Here is a 17761-nt window from a genome sequence, read left to right as displayed (position 1 = left end):
ACACTGGGGGCAGTTGAGTCAGATGTGTATGTATTAGGGGCTTTTGTAAGAGCCTGATGACTAGAAGCCGCTAGACCTTTTTCTTAAGCAGGAAGATGCCCCAGTTAAGTTATACTTCAATGTTAGAATTACTTTGTCCTCCCTTAAAAGGTCATTGAATTCTTACCTGCTGCTTCATCTCCTTGGAACACTGTCCTGTGTTGCCCACTTCTCTGCAGAGGACTGTCTCTTATAGCAAGAGGTCTCATGTAGCCGACGTTCAGTCGTCAGAGTGCTTCCTTGACTCCAGTGAGCACAGCTACATCAATCTGAGTCTAGCTGGTGGATTTAGAATTAGTTTCAAAAGACTTCAGGGTGGGAGAAGACCAGCTGACTTGAGTATTGGTGTATGTAGTTTAATTTCTGGTTTTCGCAGTGTCGTGGTGGCAGTGAAGTGTGGACGGTGCTTTCACCCTCTCTTCACGTGCTGTCTGCCCTAGTGTGTTGTCAGGCAGGCACGAGGACTGCAGGGCAAAAGCCCTCTGTCTGCCTGGGGCTCTTGGGACATGCACCACTTCTGAATCTCGTTTTCTAACATCAGGGTGTTTTTTAGATCACGGAACCATAGTCTCTCAAGCTTCTGACACTGGCCAAGTCTGTTCATGTGATTTCTAGAATATTTGCTGCAGTATTGGACTTAACTTTAGTTGTATAAACTTGTGAAATAGTTTTCAAACATAGTTGTGTAAGTGAATTGTTCATTTCATTGTCTTTAAACAAATTTGGTTGGATGACTCTTCTCCATTTTCTTATCAGTCAGTGCTTTGGGATTGTCTGTTTTTGAAATGAATGCGTATTTAATTTTAGATAAGTAAGAGAAATGACTCCATATGAACCACTGTGGCTTTGCCTTTTAAGAGCCAATCATTTGTTTGAGTTGGATAAACTTTAGGTCTCTCTGATTCAGAAGTTTTAATATTTAACAGTTGTTGAAGTTGCATAGCCATTAAAAGACAGTAGTTATTTCATTTTACAGTTCAGATTACCTACATAAAGATAAGTATCTATTTCGCTCTAAATGTTCATTTTATTTTGTTTTGTTCTAGTGAGTACTGCTCCACAGCAAAAACCTGTAAGTACCTACACATATACTTATATTCACCTCCATGTCAAAAGTGACTATTCATTATTGAACTTTTCGAATTGTAACATTAGTTTTTGTTTCTTTCTGCAACAATTTTTCATTAAGGATTGTTCGGGGGGGATTGGTTGTGCATTTTTTTGTTCCTTTCTCAATCACAGATGTTGTAATGCATTTTAATATAAAAGACAGTCATGTTTATAAATGCTGGGTATCCTTGATTATGTAAGACAATGTTTTGATAAGGGGAAGTGATTTTTGGAGTTGGGGGATAATTAGAGCTGTCCCAAATGCTGTCTTTGTTTTCCTCGTGCACTTTCTGGAGTGCTCTTGGCTGGGTCTGGTAAAATGGGAGGTTATAGAGATAGGGTTTTAAGAGTGATTGTTTCCAAAACACTTTATATTATTTCTGATCTGCCTCTAAGTTACCTGTTTTTCTGAAGCTGCTGTTGTGATTTTTTTACTTCCAGGTAGTAGTTATATATGAAAGAGTATTATCTTTGTGGTCCTGTCAGAATGCTGAGTGTGAGCAAATGAAACAAGCTGTTTGGAATTAAATCCTACCCCAGCGGAGCTAAACCTGGCTTGGTTCCAGTCAAGCATAGAATATATATATATATATATATGTATGTCTTGAGTTGATGGGTCATCTACAAGTTTTAAAAGATCTTTATGAACCAAAAGCTTTTGGAAGGAAATGTGCAGAACTTCAGAGTGCTGCCAGCAGCCCTCAGTTTGGAATGGAAGTCTGAGTAAGAGAGGGAGACGTAAGAATTATTCCACCTGGCCTGCTGAGTTCTGCTGTGGCTCGAGCAGCTTGTTTTGATTATTGACTCTGTGAAAGACTGGAGGCTCTCGTTGCCAGTACTTTCCAAGTCAGCTCGCCATGATTGGAGGCAGACTGAAACCATGGCTTCTTCTTTTTTCCCTTTACTTCATGTGCTCATTTTTTACAGTTCCTGCAGTCCTGGCTGTTGATAATAGCTCAGTGTGTGAGACCCAAACGCAGACAGTGCTGTTGACCAACAATGAATGAAATACACCTGATTTGGCAGGCAGTTGAGTAAGACAGTTAAGGAGAAGGGGACATTGTTACTTTAGAGACAGGCAGCAGCACATAAAACTTGCAAGAGGTGCTTCTTGTTTAAAGGCAAAAGTATCTATCTCAGCATATTTAGTTCTTTCTTAGAGTTTAAAGGGGAAAGACTTGCTGCATTTAAGCTATATTCCTCTAAGGCCAAGACCTGGTAGTAGTCCCGTTACGTGATATTAGCACTGGTTTCTTTTTTTCTGCTTTTGCTGTAACCCTAACTGTGATGTGGATCTCATGTCTGGGCATGTGATTTTAATTGAATGCGACCTGAGAAAAACAGCCCGTGTTGGTATTTGCCATGCTGCCAGCACTTACGCTGTTGCATGGTGCTTTAAAAAGAAGCAAACTGACCTGTGGTATTTTCTTAACATGTTGTAGATAGGAAAAATATCTAAAAACAAAAAGAAAAAACTGAAAAAGAAGCAGAAAAGGCAGGCTGAGTTATTGGAAAAGCGCCTGCAGGAAATAGAAGAATTGGAGCGAGAAGCTGAAAGGAAAATAATAGAAGAAAACGTCACATCAGCTGTACCTTCCAATGAACAAGATGATGAATACCACCCAGAGGTGAAACTAAAAACAGCAGGATTAGAGGAGGCAGCCGAGGGTGAGACTGCGAATAACAATGGTCAGTGGAATCTGGAGACAGGGCTGCATAGGAGCCCAGGAGCTCCCACAGTAGGGACCCGCCCGGTCACCACGCAGGGTGACTTGGTGCTGCGCTGATGCTTCAGACAGGAGGGTGGTTTCTCTCCAAGGCCTTGTTGGAGAGCGTGGGGAGTTGTTTCGTACTTGCTCTGTAAAATGTGTGCCAGAAGTATGTTACTATTTCAAAATAGTTTTTTTTTTAATGTCAAATGTCTGAGAAACACCATGTCTTTATCATGCTAACGATTGTCCTTCATTTTGTAATTAAGCTTTTACTTAACGGTAGTGTACCCTCAGACTTTTTCTGAAGATTATATAGGAGAGGGTAGAAATGGAAGTACAGCTCCATTTATGCCCATTTTCCCAAAGAGCTAACTTTTTCTAATAAGAGTAGGCCAGTTATTTAATAAATGAAAGATAAGATTTAGAGTACCTAAAGATTTTACCCTGAGAGCCAAGAGGTGTCTGCTCTGTAGCACATGAAATTAGCACATTCGAATTTGTCTCTTGTTGGAGGAGATAAGTGCCTACTGCACTCTGTTACGGAGAGAGACAAGTTCTCATTCTTACCCTTCAACTTTTTAAGGCGAAGCTGAGGACCAGGAGGAGAAAGAAGACACTGAGAAAGAAAACACCGAGAAAGACGAAGACGATGTTGAGCAGGAACTCGCGAATGTAGACCCTACTTGGATGGAATCACCCAAAACCAATGGCCATATTGAGAATGGCCCATTCTTACTGGAACAGCAGCTGGACGATGAAGACGATGATGAGGAAGATTGCCCAAATCCCGAGGAATATAACCTCGATGAGCCAAATGCAGAAAGCGATTACACATATAGCAGCTCCTACGAACAATTCAATGGTGAATTGCCAAATGGACGACATAAAATTCCTGAGTCCCAGTTTCCAGAGTTTTCCACATCATTGTTCTCTGGGCCCTTAGAACCTGTGGCTTGTGGCTCTGCACTTTCTGAGGGATCCCCGCTTACCGAGCATGAGGAAAGCAGTCCATCCCATGACAGAAGCAGGACGGTTTCAGCCTCCAGCACTGGGGATTTGCCAAAAAGTAAGTGTCCCTTCCCATCAGGTGTCTGCTTTCAGTGGTCCAAGTGTCATACCCTTGACACATGCTGTGAAGGGAATTGGCTGGAGATGGTAAAGCCGTGTATGTATGCGTTAACCGTTTTCATTTTATTACTTCTGTACTCATGAATAAGTTAATGTAATTTTAAATGTATTCTGTGCCACTAGGCTCTCTCTTTCTCTTTGCATATCAGGTCCCATTTCTGAGTTTTTTCCCTTCTTCCTGTCTTTAGCTAGTGATCATACATTTGCAGAAACCTTCCAAACCTAGCATCTCACCCCTGTAGCTTTTTAGCGTGTGTAGTTTAATTCAAAGTTTGTACTTCCACCTGACAGTGTTATATTTAGTTTTTGGTTTTTTGTTTTGTTTCGTTTCTATTCAAGGAATAATGTGCCTGCTCTTTATTTGTAGTGAGGAGGAAGTGTCTTACTTCATTTTGATAGCTGTTCTTGATTATAAGACTCTTCTTTTGACATTTTAAAGGAAGCGGTGTGGGTTTAAATGTGATGATGTATATATATCAAAACCTGATTTTGAGGGTGAGTGCCACATGACAGATCTCCGCCTGTGGCATGCTAGGGGACTTCAGTAGGCAAACCCTGGGTGTCACACACAGTTGGTCTCCATTCTGGCCCACAGTGGAAGAGCTCAGAAACCTCCTCTGCTCCCTCTGCTGGCAAGAATGTTAACACATGGTGAGTCAGTTGATGAGCCGGCCCTGCAAATAGCTCAAGATGTTCTGCAGCCCCTTTGATTCCAGTAGCTGAGAGACCTGCAAAGCCTTCTCTGTTACTCATTGGCCACAGCTAGTCATCCTAAGGATATATATAATTTTTAACTGGACAGACACATTCTGCTCCTGTTTACCTTTACCCTGACCAGAGGGTTTGAAGGTGCTTAATGAAATGCCTTCACGAGGAATGTAGCCTCATCTGAGGAAAAAGCTACCTCTGTGTCTCCTTTACTCTCATTCTGCTCCCATATTACTGCTGACACTTTTGGTTACCGAGCGCATGTGTGTAGGGGTGTCTCCCCACCTAAACAGTTCTCCGGCAACAGCTCGGTGTCTTGCAATTGAAGTGAGGTCTGACACTACTTGGAGAGAGTGTCAGATCCCAGGGTTAAGGGCTTAGTCTCACAAGACTGTGTCGGTCTCCCCCTGCACTCCCCCCACATCCATCCCAAGTCCATGTTGTCACCTGTGCTTCTGAACAATCGGCTGTAAATCAGAGGTTCCTGTGACGCTGCCCTGGGGCTGGATTAATTTGTTAGAGCAGCGCACGGAACTCAGGAAAACAGTGTACTTGCTAGACAATCAGTTTATCAAACAAGGATGTAAGTCAGGAACATCCAGATGGAAGGGGTGTGTAGGGCATGGTGGATGGGAAAGGAGGGAGGCTTTCACGCTCTTGCTAGAGACACCACCCTTCCTGCAGTCTCTCACGCATTCCTTCATATCGTGGGCTCATGGATTTTTTTTTTCTCTTTAATTAACACATCGAATTGTGTGTTATCGTTTACAGCTTTTTTTTGAATGCCAGGATTATCCCACATTTGGTCTGTGTGAGCCGCCTCAGGTTGGCTCTTAAGTCCTTTTGACAGAACCCCGTTATTCCTCAGGTGCCCCCTTGCTCTTCTAGAACCATGTGCCCAGGTTCATACTTTCCCTGCCCCAGGCTGGAGTCGGCCATGTCTCCAAGTAATTTTTGCTATTGATATTTTTAAAATGTTTTTTATAATGTACATAATATATAGGAACAGTAATATGTGAAGTTCATAAACATGCACATATTGAAATGAGTGTTCAAACATCTCTTACTGATGGAGTAAACAGTGAAAAGGTTTAGTAATCTCAAGTGTAGCGGAGTCTCTTCCCTATTTATTTTTGAGACATAATAACAAGTGTCTGTGTGAACGTGGCATGCTTGCTCATGCTTCTGTGCCTTTGCTGACGCCTTCCCTCCCGCTTGGAGTGCTTCCTCCTGTGTGTTTGGGCACACCTCTTTTCTTCTGTTGGGTCCTCACTGTGTTCCCTGGCAGGTCCCAGTTCTTGTTCCCCTCTTTTCCTGCTGGTCACACTTTTCTTCACTGTGTGTTAGTTGTTCGTTTCCACTGTCTTCCTCTTCACTAGGATGTAAATGCTTTGAGAGTGCTGTGTATTTCCGTCTTTGTATCCTCAGCATCTGACTCAGTGCTAAGATAAGCATTTATTGAATAATGAACCAACAAATCAGTGATACCTGACTATATTCTTCCGTTCTTCCCGTTCTCCCACCTTTACCCATTCACAGTCGGAATTTTACTTTGTCCAAAACACATTCTGTCCCCAGCACCCTGGCTGTTGCGTGAATATTGCATCAGGGAGAAATAGGAGGTCTGTTTTTTTCATTGATCCTAGTCTCTTACCAAGCTGACCTTTTCGTTGATCCAGTCATTTATTTGGAGGCCCTCGGCTTGGGTTTGCAGCCTGGTCTTTGGATAACCGTGGACAGCCTCCCGCAGGGGAGGTGTTTTGTTTCCTACATGGAAGGGGTATGGTCTAGAGACTGGAAGTTGGCCACCAGATACTACGAGAACATGAGGCGAGAGAAACATCCTTCCCTGAGTTTGTGTAGGTCCTTGTCGTTATAGCAGAATGGATACGTTAGGAAATAGTAGAGGAAAAGCTGGGGCCACAGTGAGAAGATTGAGAAAGAACTTACATGCCAGGCTAAGGATGTGAACTTCTCCCTGGAGTAGTTTTGTAGCCATTGAAGGTTGAGAAGAGGAGGGTTCCTCTTGGGTTATTACTGCTGGAGCCGTAGCACGTATCTGGGCTCAGCACATCTGAAGCACAAAGGCCTGGGAGCAGGGTGGTACATGCAAGGTGTATGTTGAATCCTTTCCCCCTCGCCTAGTAGTGACCATGTCACTACTTGGTGCTTGGCTAGGCTGCTGGAACATGACTCCACACTCTTCTCACTCCACTGTTGCTCCTAGTCTGTCCCCCAAGGAACAGTCCCGAGAGAGCCTTTTTTTTTTTTTTTTTTTTTTAGCGGTACGCGGGCCTCTCACTGTTGCGGCCTCTCCCGTTGTGGAGCACAGGCTCCGGACGCGCAGGCTCAGTGGCCATGGCTCACGGGCCCAGCCGCTCGGCAGCATGTGGGATCCTCCCGGACCGGGGCACGAACCCGTGTCCCCCGCATTGGCAGGCGGACTCTCAACCACTGCGCCACCAGGGAAGCCCCCCGAGAGAGCTTTTGAAAGCACATTCCACCCCCCCACCGTGTAGCATAACCCGCAGAGGCGTCATTGTCCAACGCTTACAGCCCTGTACTGTCCGTCCCGGCCGCGCTCTTTCTGGTATCGTTCCCCACCCGCCTCTATGTCCCCTGCTCATTCTGCCCCTCCCACACTGTCTTCTTTCTGAGCTTTCTCAAGGTCGCAAGCTTGTTTCTGCCTCTTGGCGCTTTCCACTTGCTGTCCTCTCTGCCCAGAGCTTCTCTCCTCTGTGCCTCCCTTTGTTCAGGCCTCTCCTCAAAGGTCACTTTCTCAGAAGAGACGCCGTCTGCACACCCGCCCGTGGCCAAACACCCTCATCAGTAGCCGTCTCCTTCCTCGGCTGTGTTTTTCTTCTTAGCATGTAGAGCTGCTTGACATGATGTGTGACTCATCCATTTTATTTATCACCCGTATTCCCAGCAAGTGCGTGAGTTTCCTAATTTGGGATGTGGTGGCGGAACCTTGTATGTCTTGTTGATTCTCTTCCCAGTGCCAGGGCAACGTCTGGCACATAGAGGGCACTCAGTAAATACTCACAGCACCTATTTGTGAACAACTAGGTCAGGTTTGGGCATTAAGTCTCCTAGTTCTGCTCTTTCTTTGGGCTGGTACTGAATCTCCTGCATATAAAGAGGGTACTCATGCCTTCCTTGTAAGGATGTTTTAAACATAAAAGTGTCAGTGTGGGGCTGCTTCATCACTGAGGCCCCACCGGCTGCCATTTTCCTGGTTCCTAGGATCACCTCAGATGGAGTGAGTACAGTGTCACCCAGAGACCAGGTTATCAGAATGACTTCAGGACTCCAGCCCTTCCTGAAGTGAAGTCTTCCCGCCTCTCTCTTCCCACTTTTCATTCCCTCCTTGGTAGAAGCAGGGAGCGGGGAAGAGCTGTGGTAGTTGCATGATAGTGCCTGAATCACGGGAGGTGATCTGATTTCTGGGCAAAGCAAAACTCGTACGACTGCACAGCAAGTGTGGCTTGTCCCTGTGTTTAAACGGGCCTTTTTGAGTGTTGTACTCAGGTAACCTTTTACAGATTACCTAGAGCAGGAAACTAGCACGCTGGGAAAAGAAGTGCAAGCGGATTCTCTTTTACGTCCTTTGCGTTCTTAACACAGTTAAAATTTTGAGGTAAATTCCCTAGTATCATCTGGAATGCATCGTGCGCCTGGTAACCACGCACAGACACAAGCTAGGAGAATAACAGCATGTCACCAGAGACTTGGTCTAGTGCTCGTAAGTGAGGGATATTAAATACAAAGAAACTATACAGGTGGCCCCTGAATTAACCATGGTTCGATTGTACGATGGTGTGGAAGCGAAACGCACTCTGTAGAAGCTGTGCTTCACATCCTGAATTGTGATCTTTTCCCGGGCTAGCGATACACTGCACGATCCCACCTCGTGATGCTGGGCAGCCACGCGACCACACGAGTGGACAGCTGGTACAGGTACCACCACTCTGTGCCCAGACAGCCCTTCTGTCTTTCACTTTCAGTACAGGATGCAGTAAATTACATGAGATATTCAACACAGTTTATTATGAAGTAGGCTTTGTGTTCGTTGTTTTTTTGCCCAACTGTGGGCTAACATAAGTGTCCTGAGTGATGTTGAAGTTACTAGGCTCAGCTATGACGTGTGGTAGGTGATGTGTAATTAAATGCATTTTGAACTTATGATATTTTCAACTTGAGATGGGTTTTTTGGGACATAACCCCCATCGTAAGTCGAGGAGGATCTGTACTGGAGGTGTGTGATGTTGTGTTTTTAAGGTGTTTTTCCTCTAGCTGAAGTGACTCGTGTGTGATGTCTTTAGAACAACGACTGGAGGAGGGTGGCGGTTTCAGATCCCCTCTTTCCACTCAAGCACCCTTGACGGCAGCTCACTCAGTCAGAACCTGCCGCTTCATCCTCTTCTCTTGCCAGGCCTTTGATCTCAGTGGTTTGCAGTGCTGGAAGCCACGGCTTGGCCTCCCATCCTCTCTGTGCCGCGGGGGCTTTGGCTGGCCCCTCACTGGCCGTTTAGAAGCCCTGGCCTCAGAGGGTGGTCTGGCTGGTGGCAGGCAGGAGGGAGCCTCTGGATCTGGCCGGCCAGGCGCTGTCGTAGCTCTCCTGTGTTTGGTCTTTTTTTCATTTGTATTTTTTGGCGGAGGAGGGGTGGTCCCTTCCTCTTCCTCCTTTACTGGGAACTGAGCCTCAGAGTTTAAGTCATTTGCCAGAGTCTTGTAACTTACAGACGTAGAAACAGATTTGAATCCAGTTCTGCAAACCTCACATTCCATTTTCTTGCCCACCGAGTCTTCTTTACTAAATGACATGAGGGATTCATCTGAGCCATTTCCGGTGCTGGCCATCCGTCTGTTGGGCCGGCATTTTTATGTTTCTTCTAGAACTCGGTTTTGCAGCCACTCCCTGCTCGGTGTGAACACCTTGCCTCTTCGTGTGTGTCTTTGTGCTGCCGTCCTTCTCATCATTTCTCATTTCCTGTGTTTCTTCTCCTCGGCTCGTACCTGGCCTTTGGTGAGGCCTCACTTTGGTCAGTGCCCTCTTAAAGAGGGACGTGGTGTGGGGCAGATAGCAAGGAGGGAACGTGTGGGCCTGGCTGGCTTGGGTTGGTCCGTAAGTCTGAGGAACAGGTCTTGAGGGTTAAAACGTTGCCAGAGTTCTCTTGCATTTTCTGGCCCCTCCTGGGGAGCTCTGTGGGCGCCCTGGGTCCTGGGTGCGTCGCCTACTCCCTGCCCTGCTCACGGCGCGTGCAGCCTGGCCTTGCCGCCCACCTGGGGTGCCGAGCCCCACAGCACGGGCCTACCCAAAGGAGGGACAGTCATTCCAGCAGTCCCCACCTTCGAGTGAGCTCAAGGGTGTTTAATATTCTGCACTGAGCGGGCTTTTCTGTTTTGTCTGTGAGTACCATTTCAGAATTACTTCTGAAATGAGTGAAAAGCCATGGTTACATCTCATCTTTACCGGAAATCCCAGCTTGCCGGTCAGTTTGAGGTTTGATGGAGCTGCTGAGTCACTTCAGCATTTTCTGTCTGGGCCTCACCACATTATGCTTCTTTGTCACTGCCCCCCGGTTAACTGTGCTTTCTTGCAGGCCTGGTCTGTGCTTATCTGAAAAGCTTCTCTGGCCCCGCAGCCCTGAGAATCCCGGCCCCGTGCCTACTGTTGAGAATTCCTCAGGGTTCCTGGGGGTTGAGAGTGGCTTGGGTATTTGACAAGTCTGTGAGGGACCTCAGAGGGCCCGGGCCGTCTCAGGAGACCTCTGTTCTGCAGTGTTACGTGTCCACAGCTAAACCAGAATTGACTGGTCCCTGCCCTTAATCTGTATTTGTTAATCGGCCATCATCTAACTCCTGAGGTCTTTGTGCTCGGCCCAGGCAGAGGGAGAGGTGAGGGCTGTGGGCCACTTAGGAAGGGATGGGCACCCCCTGGGGAGCGTTCTCTCTACCCTCACGTTAAGTAATAATGCACCTCTGAGCTAGACGTGGTCCGTTAGGGAACTGGCGTGGCCCAATGAGGAGCAGCTAAAAGATACAGGAACCAAGCAGGGATGACCTGCTCGGTGAAGGATGGGGAGAAAAGAGGAGGGGCAAAGCAGTGTCCATGGGGTCTCTGGGCAGTTTGCTCTCTTGTGAAGTATTTTCCAGAGATGGAGACCAAGAATTTAAATTCTGTTGAGTTCAACTTACAGGATTCCAGGCCTAAATGATCACCCACCGCTTTTCTAGAAAAGGACACTGTGCCCAGCAAGTATTGTGTGCACACGCGCAAACCCCTTATCCCAGGCACTAACTGTCCTGCTGTTTGCTCATGCCAGCAAAAACCCGGGCAGCCGACCTGTTGGTGAATCCCCTGGACCCACGGAATGCAGATAAAATTAGAGTTAAAATTGCCGACCTGGGAAACGCTTGTTGGGTGGTAAGTACAGTTTTCTTTCTAAAACATTTCGGTTGTGATCATGTATGAGAAGATGCTTTTTCTCTCGTTTAATGTCTGTGTTCCTCCACGGTAATGCAGTCTGTTCCCTTCCAGCATAAACACTTCACAGAAGACATCCAGACGCGTCAGTATAGATCCATAGAGGTTTTAATAGGAGCAGGTTACAGTACCCCTGCTGACATTTGGAGTACGGCGTGTATGGTAAGAACGGCCTTTGCCATTTTCCTCTGTGTAAAGGCTCATCCTTTTAGTTCCCATGATGGGGCAGCTCCACCAGGGCCTTTGGTCGAAGCTTTCTGACGGTGAGGGTTGTCCACTGAGGGGTGGGTGAGGGGAAGGTGGCTGCCTTGGGTATCTTAAGAGACCTTCTCTGGCAGGTCCTGGTGTGTGTTTTGGTTTGGTCTTGTGAGAGACGACCTCGCGAGGCCCTCTGCAGCCCGCGGCCCCGAGAATGAGAGCCCCGCTGTGGTGACAGTGACTTCAGGGAGCTCCTGTGGCTCCTGGAAGCTTGCAGATTGCGCGCGGTCCCCTCACTCAGGCCGTGGAGGAAGATGAGACGGCTGCGATTTAGGGGAAGGTCGTCTGAGCGGCTCTGACAGACCTTGTCTCCTTGCTGGAGAGAGAGGATTTCCCCACATACCAGGGTCCAACCTCTCTCCTGTTAAGCGGAGTCTAGAGACTGTTCTGGCTTACTGCTCTAGGCTGTGTCCAGCTACGTCTGAGGCACCAGCAGCCGCCTGTACCATTTGACCGAGTCTGTTCCCTTCCTTAGGCAGCTCAGCGATGGTTTTCCTCAGGGCTTCGGGATGCCTCTTGTTTCTCCAGTACGATGTAGCCATTTTCACTGCCACTTGTGTGCATCAAAAGTCTGGTTGTGTCTAAACTCTCCTCAGCCCCACCAGTGCCTCTTCTCACCTACTCCTTACCTGTGAGCCGATAAGCATGAATGGTTCCTCGTCCATAAGCCAGTTTCAGTTTCTCTCTTGGTCCTGTTTCCTGGTCGGCTTGTCACCTTCCTCTTAGTGGGCTGAGCTTTGTAGTCGTTTGTTGGAAGAGGGGATGCATGTGTCTCTTGCTTCACGTGGTGTTTCATGCTTTCCTCATTTTTTCTCCAAATTCTCCTGTGATATTTAAATGAAAGGGCATGGCATGTGTGTAAAGCTTGGTACTTGTCTTCTCACTAAAAAAACAATGCAGAATAAGTGTATTGTCTGTTATTCAAGGATTAATGTAGCACTTCTTTTGGGTGTGTCCTCTGATGCTAAAGTATAGCACTGTTAGCAAGTCGTGCTAAAACAACATGAAAATAGTGGATGTTCTGTGTTTTTCAAGTTTGCAGCCAGTATGGCCCAACAGATCTAGAACAGTGTGCCCTTCTGTTCCCATGTTGCTCTGACGGGTAATGCCAGAGAATAAGTTTAAAATTAAGTTTCTCAGTAAGTATCAAAAACTGAGCCCTTGCCTTGCTAGGTATGGACAAGGAGGGTTAAAAGAATTGGTGGACCAGATGGCTGGGCTGGCCCTGGTGGGCGGGGCTGACTTCTGAATGAGGGAGGTTATCAGAGTGGGAGGAGGGCAGGGGTCGGAGATCATGGGCCAGAGGCCAGGGGGTGTGGGGGGTGGTAGCCACTCTAGTCTTTTTTCTTTTTAATAATTCCTTTTTTTTTTTTTTTTTTTTTTTTGCGGTACTCGGGCCTCTCACTGCTGTGGCCTCTCCCGTTGCGGAGCATAGGCTCGGACGTGCAGGCTCAGTGGCCATGGCTCACGGGCCCAGCCGCTCCACGGCATGTGGGATCTTCCCGGACCGGGGCACGAACCCACGTCCCCTGCATCGGCAGGCGGACTCTCAACCACTGCGCCACCAGGGAAGCCCTAATAACTCTTTTTAAATTTAAAAAAAAAGAGAGAGAGAGAGAATTGGTGGACGTGTCATGGTTCCTTAGAACGCAGGGCCTGCTGTGTGGACAGGGGTGAGGCTCCCTGTGGGCGAGTCGGGGGGCAGCAGGGAGGGGGGCTGGGGGCTGGAAGCAGTGGGAGGCAGCGGCCAGGTCAGCAGAAGGGGGCGCCGTCAGCAGTGGGAGCTGCGGGGCTGTTGGATCTCAGGGTGTGGTGAGGTCAGGCCCTCCTCCTCCCCAGCAGCACAGAAGGGGCCATGTCGGGGCTGCCCTCATTTACACTCTGCAGGCTCTTTCAGCTCTGAAATCCTGTGCTTCTAATTTGGGGTGTTGAATTTTGGTGATATAACCAGAAAAATAGGACAAGATCACAGATGTAGTCGGATAATGGCGGAGCTGTCAGTACCGTTTTATACCGGGCTCTCTGTCTGGCCTTCTGTGAGGTGAGGGTCTGTCCCTCCACACAGTCTCCTGTCCTGCTGAGCCCTGCAGTTGCTATGAACAGTGGCGTCAGCGTCAAGAGCAGACTCCTGCGGAAAAGCACTCACTCCATCTCCTTTGCCTCCCTAGAAGTGGAGCGTAAGGTCCCTCAGTACTTCTAGGGCTGCTTAGGAAGTTCTTGTTAATCAGTTTAAGGGTGATTTTCTGGGAGCGGGGCAAGCCTGCATCCCCACCCTCCCCCGTCCCCGGAGGCCGCGGCTGAGAGGTCGCCTCTTGTTCTTCGTAGAGAACCTGGTGCAGATGAGACGTCTTTGCCCAGCCCACCCTGCTGTTAAAGTTTAAGTCTGTAACAGTACGTTAAATTCATAATACCAAGCTGTAGTAAAGCTCCAGATTGTTCTTGGTGGTAAAGCCCAGAGTTCTTTGTTATAAAAGGCATCAAATCTTACAGAGACGCTAGTGGAGCTGAGAGTGGTGGCTGGTAGCCGTGTTCACTGGTAAGTGCCTGTGCTGCGGGCAGGGAGGAGAGCTTTCACCACTGGGCAGGGGCAGCGCCGTGAGGCAGAGCAGCTGGGCTTTGTCAGGTGTTGAATCTCTTTCTCTTTTCTTGAGCTTTGGAGCCCTCCAGATATAAGTGTGCATGATTAAAAATTACGTGTGGACCCCGGCACTGGTCACTCTGCACTTGTGTTTCGGAGTCCCTGAATAGGCGTCTTCCCGTGGGCTCCATGGTGAGCCTCAGTCAGCGCTGTAGAGACAAGAAAAGCCAGTCTGACCCATTTCACCAAACTTCTCGGCGGTGGTCACATCACAGAAGGCATACGTGACCTTATTTTATTCAGAATGGGATACTTGACGTGGGATGATGGCATTTCAGGAAGGGGTGTATCTGGTCTCCCCAGAGCCTGAGGACAGAGGCTGGTCCAAGGGAAAGAGGGCCCTCTGAGGGGATTGGGCCGAGTACAGAGTTTCCAAGTATTAAAAATAAGCAATAATAATAGAGGTTATATTGAGAGTAACTTACTGAGTTGAAGGCAATAATTTTTCATGGTTTCATAGTTGCCAGCATAAAAGCAAGTTGTAAAGTACAGAGACTGATGTTTTTGTTGTGGTGTGTGTTTACCCTGCCTGCTGTCTGTGTCCTAGTTGTTAAGAAAAATCTCATCATGCTTCAGAGAATCAGGACCCGATAACATGGCGGGGGGAGCCTTCATCTTGCCTCTTCCTTTTTTCTTTTAAACCATTTCATTGATAGGCTTCTTCAACCTGTGTTTCCTTGGAAATACATGGGTGCTAATCAAAATGGTCATCTTTCAAAGAACACTCAGTGGACATATCTTAGTGCTAGGCTGTCATTGAGATGTTCTTGAACATTGATTAGAAGAGTGAGGGAGGCCCCAAGGACGGTGAAGAGCAGCTGGCGCTCTCCTGCGGCTAGATCGTGCGACTTCTGGGGTCTTCTTTCTCCATTAGGGTTTCACCCTTTTCTCTTGGCTTGTGTCCCGGATGAGAAAGACGCTCCTGGCCATTCAGTGTGTCATCCACTTGTTCCCCACGGACCTGTGGCCAAATGTGAGGTGTTTTACCCTGATCTGGGATTGACCCTAGTATCTTTATTGTTTGTTGGGTGGAGCGGGGAGGCCCTGCAGCACCCAGACGACCGCCTGATGTACTCTGTGCTGAGACTGGGCACATCAGACCCAGGTCTGGCTCAGGGCAGGGATCCCGAGTTGTGAACTAGTGTTCGTCACAGGGTAGCTGGCAACGAACGGGCTTGGCATCCCACCTCCCTCCTTTCTTAAAAAAGGAAAATACAAGGTGAAGAGATGTGGTCCTGGGCTAAGCGCGCCCAACCTGGGTTTGTGAGAGGGGCCCCACCCCAGGCAGACGAGACTTCCCCTGCGGGTGCCCGCCCATACCCTGTGATCCTGGACAGAAGTGGAGAGGGTGGGCTGCTGTGGGGCGGTCTCATCGAGGTGCCCGTGGGGAGGGTGGTACCTTGAGAGGAGCGGGCGGTGCTCCGGGCCACTGACCCACAGGCATCTGCAGACCTGACAGGACGGCCCCTGAGGGCCTCCAGAACAGCGAGATCTAACGCACAGGAGAAGTAGGTACGGGAAAAACCAAACACGGGATTTAGCTTGTTCTTTTTCAAACTTCTTGTAAATTCTCATTTAAAACATGTTTTCAAAAAAACATGGTATTTGATTAACAGAGCGATAGCAGTTGTCATTTTTATGCATTGTTAGCAAGTTAAAGGTCATAGTCCTGAGATAATTTTATGAACAACGGAAGTGGGCTCAGTGGCAGCGATGGGAAAGCAGTGCCCCTCCCGACCCCAGCACCCTGGTGCTGGAAGCCGCTCTCCTGGCCGCCCTCGGGCGGGCTGCACGGGGGTCTGGTTCCTCCTGGCCCCAGGGGACAGAGCAAGAGGGGCTTCTTTGGTTCTAGAATGTCCTTTGGTTGAGTCAGAAGTGAATGAAGTGATGATGAGTTGCTGAAAGGAGCCCCCAGTTGCTAAGACATGAAGGTCTTTGCTTCAGGAGAGCAGCCGCAGCCGTGGTCCGGGGCCAGGTTAGCCTGCGGGTTGCAGCTGGGCTCTGGGGTCACACAGACCTGGACCTTAGGCTGAGCCCTCGTTCTGCCGTTCAGATTAGAGTGCAGTGCTCCGGCCACGCCTGCACACGGCTGCTTCCTGCAAAGTGAAGCAGAGGTGCAAGAATATTTCTGAAGCTTCTTTGAACTTTTGGGAAGAAGAGAAAGCCTGGTGTTGAGCCCTTTCAGGAGGCTCTTTGGTTTGATTCAGATCCTCATAAAATGTAGGTCTCTTGTACCAGAAAAAGTTGCTGGCTTGGGGCCCATCTCCGTGAAGCGCTTAGCATGTCATCTGTTGTATCCTAGGCATTTGAGCTGGCAACGGGAGATTATTTGTTTGAACCGCATTCTGGGGAAGACTATTCCAGAGACGAAGGTGAGTATTGCTGCCTGCTGAGTACCTCAGTCCGGGTTTCCTGAGAGTCCTGAACTTCTGGAGAATATTGTCTTTTTGCACCGAAATAGAGCTGTGTTTTGGTTTTCAAGCACCAAATTCAGATGCTCTCCCTTTGAGCTTGAAGCCCCCTCAGCTGCAGTGACTGGGCAGAGCCTCCTGGCACCGGCGACGCTTTGGAGAGCCCTCGGGCCTCAGCCCGCCCCCGCAGGCCTGAGCCCAGCTGGCTGGGAGAGGACAGGCCGGACGAACCCGGAGCCTCTCCGTGGACCTTTTGTCCACTGATCTGCTGCCCACTTCTCTGTCCTGTTGGGGGCTGAATTTAAAACCAGGGAACTCTGGCTTGAATTCCCATCTGCAGACCTGACCATCTCCATGCTTATTTGCTTGCGATGCTGGGGTAGCCTGGGGTGAGCTGGCATCAGTCACTGTTAATGCTCCAGATGGGGCCTGAGGCCTGCCAGTCCCAGAAGCCTCTGCGTGGATGTGCTGCACACATTGTTGATTTGATTCTATCTCTGATTTTTTACTAATTTCAATTTTTTTCCCCCTCTTCTTTTATCCCATCCTTCCCTTTGCCCCTCCCATTCCCGTATCCTTTTTTTTCTCTCCTCCATAGACCACATAGCCCACATCATAGAGCTGCTAGGCAGTATCCCAAGGCACTTTGCTCTGTCTGGAAAATATTCTCGGGAATTCTTCAATCGCAGAGGTAGTACCTCTTTTTTTTGAAAAGCGCCACGATGCAGACAGAAATGGAATAGCAGCTGCTGGTTGTAGCATTAATGGTGACAAAGGCCTTTCTCCTAAATTCCAAAAGCAACCCAGCAGAATTCCTGTGCTGACTTCAGACTTGAGAAGGAGCCCCTGCCTGGCCCCGTCCTGCGGTCACCCTGTGCATCAGCTCCTCTGCGGTGCCTTGAATCTGGCCACTCGGGCAGAGCCTGTGCTCTGGCTGTTGACGCTGCGCTCTGTTTCTGTCTGCGCGGGCGATGGCAGTGTCTGCATGCAGTGTACTGATTAAATTGTCGTGTGTTTCTGTTTTGCTGGCAATGTTTCCCAATGCAGATCACATAGCATTGATCATTGAACTGCTGGGGAAAGTCCCTCGAAAATACGCTATGTTGGGGAAATATTCCAAGGAGTTTTTCACCAGAAAAGGTAACGGTATTTATGCAACACTAAATTTTCAGCATAATCCTCTCCCAAAGGAGAAATTGTGCGTTCGCGTTTGGGCAGTGGAGAAAGATCTGGACTTACCGCTGGGGGAGTCTGCTGAAGAAGGCTC

At 48.4% G+C, this 17761-nt stretch overlaps 1 protein-coding gene across 11 annotated transcripts in view; it reads left to right on the top strand.

The window, feature by feature from the left end:
• Positions 1–17761, top strand: part of SRPK2 (SRSF protein kinase 2) — a 231184-nt gene that overhangs the window by 197721 nt on the left and 15702 nt on the right. For 6 of the 11 annotated variants that reach the window (XR_009542048.1, XM_060157250.1, XM_060157253.1 and 3 more), the window contains 8 exons: positions 1086–1111; positions 2592–2838; positions 3445–3927; positions 11027–11127; positions 11242–11349; positions 16386–16455; positions 17093–17185; positions 17542–17634. Coding sequence is in view for 10 of the 11 variants with exons in the window: in XM_060157250.1 (XP_060013233.1) it covers positions 1086–1111; positions 2592–2838; positions 3445–3927; positions 11027–11127; positions 11242–11349; positions 16386–16455; positions 17093–17185; positions 17542–17634 (1221 nt within the window). In the remaining variant the exon portion in view is untranslated. The remainder of the gene's footprint in view (positions 1–1085; positions 1112–2591; positions 2839–3444; positions 3928–11026; positions 11128–11241; positions 11350–16385; positions 16456–17092; positions 17186–17541; positions 17635–17761) is intronic. The other 5 variants (XM_060157252.1, XM_060157255.1, XM_060157258.1 and 2 more) reach the window with 3 other exon arrangements.

The sequence above is a fragment of the Lagenorhynchus albirostris genome, chromosome 8, assembly GCF_949774975.1.
Source record: "Lagenorhynchus albirostris chromosome 8, mLagAlb1.1, whole genome shotgun sequence".
Lineage (NCBI taxonomy): Eukaryota > Metazoa > Chordata > Mammalia > Artiodactyla > Delphinidae > Lagenorhynchus > Lagenorhynchus albirostris.
Note: the sequence above shows the minus strand (reverse complement) of the source record. Positions and strands in the feature narration are given on the sequence as shown.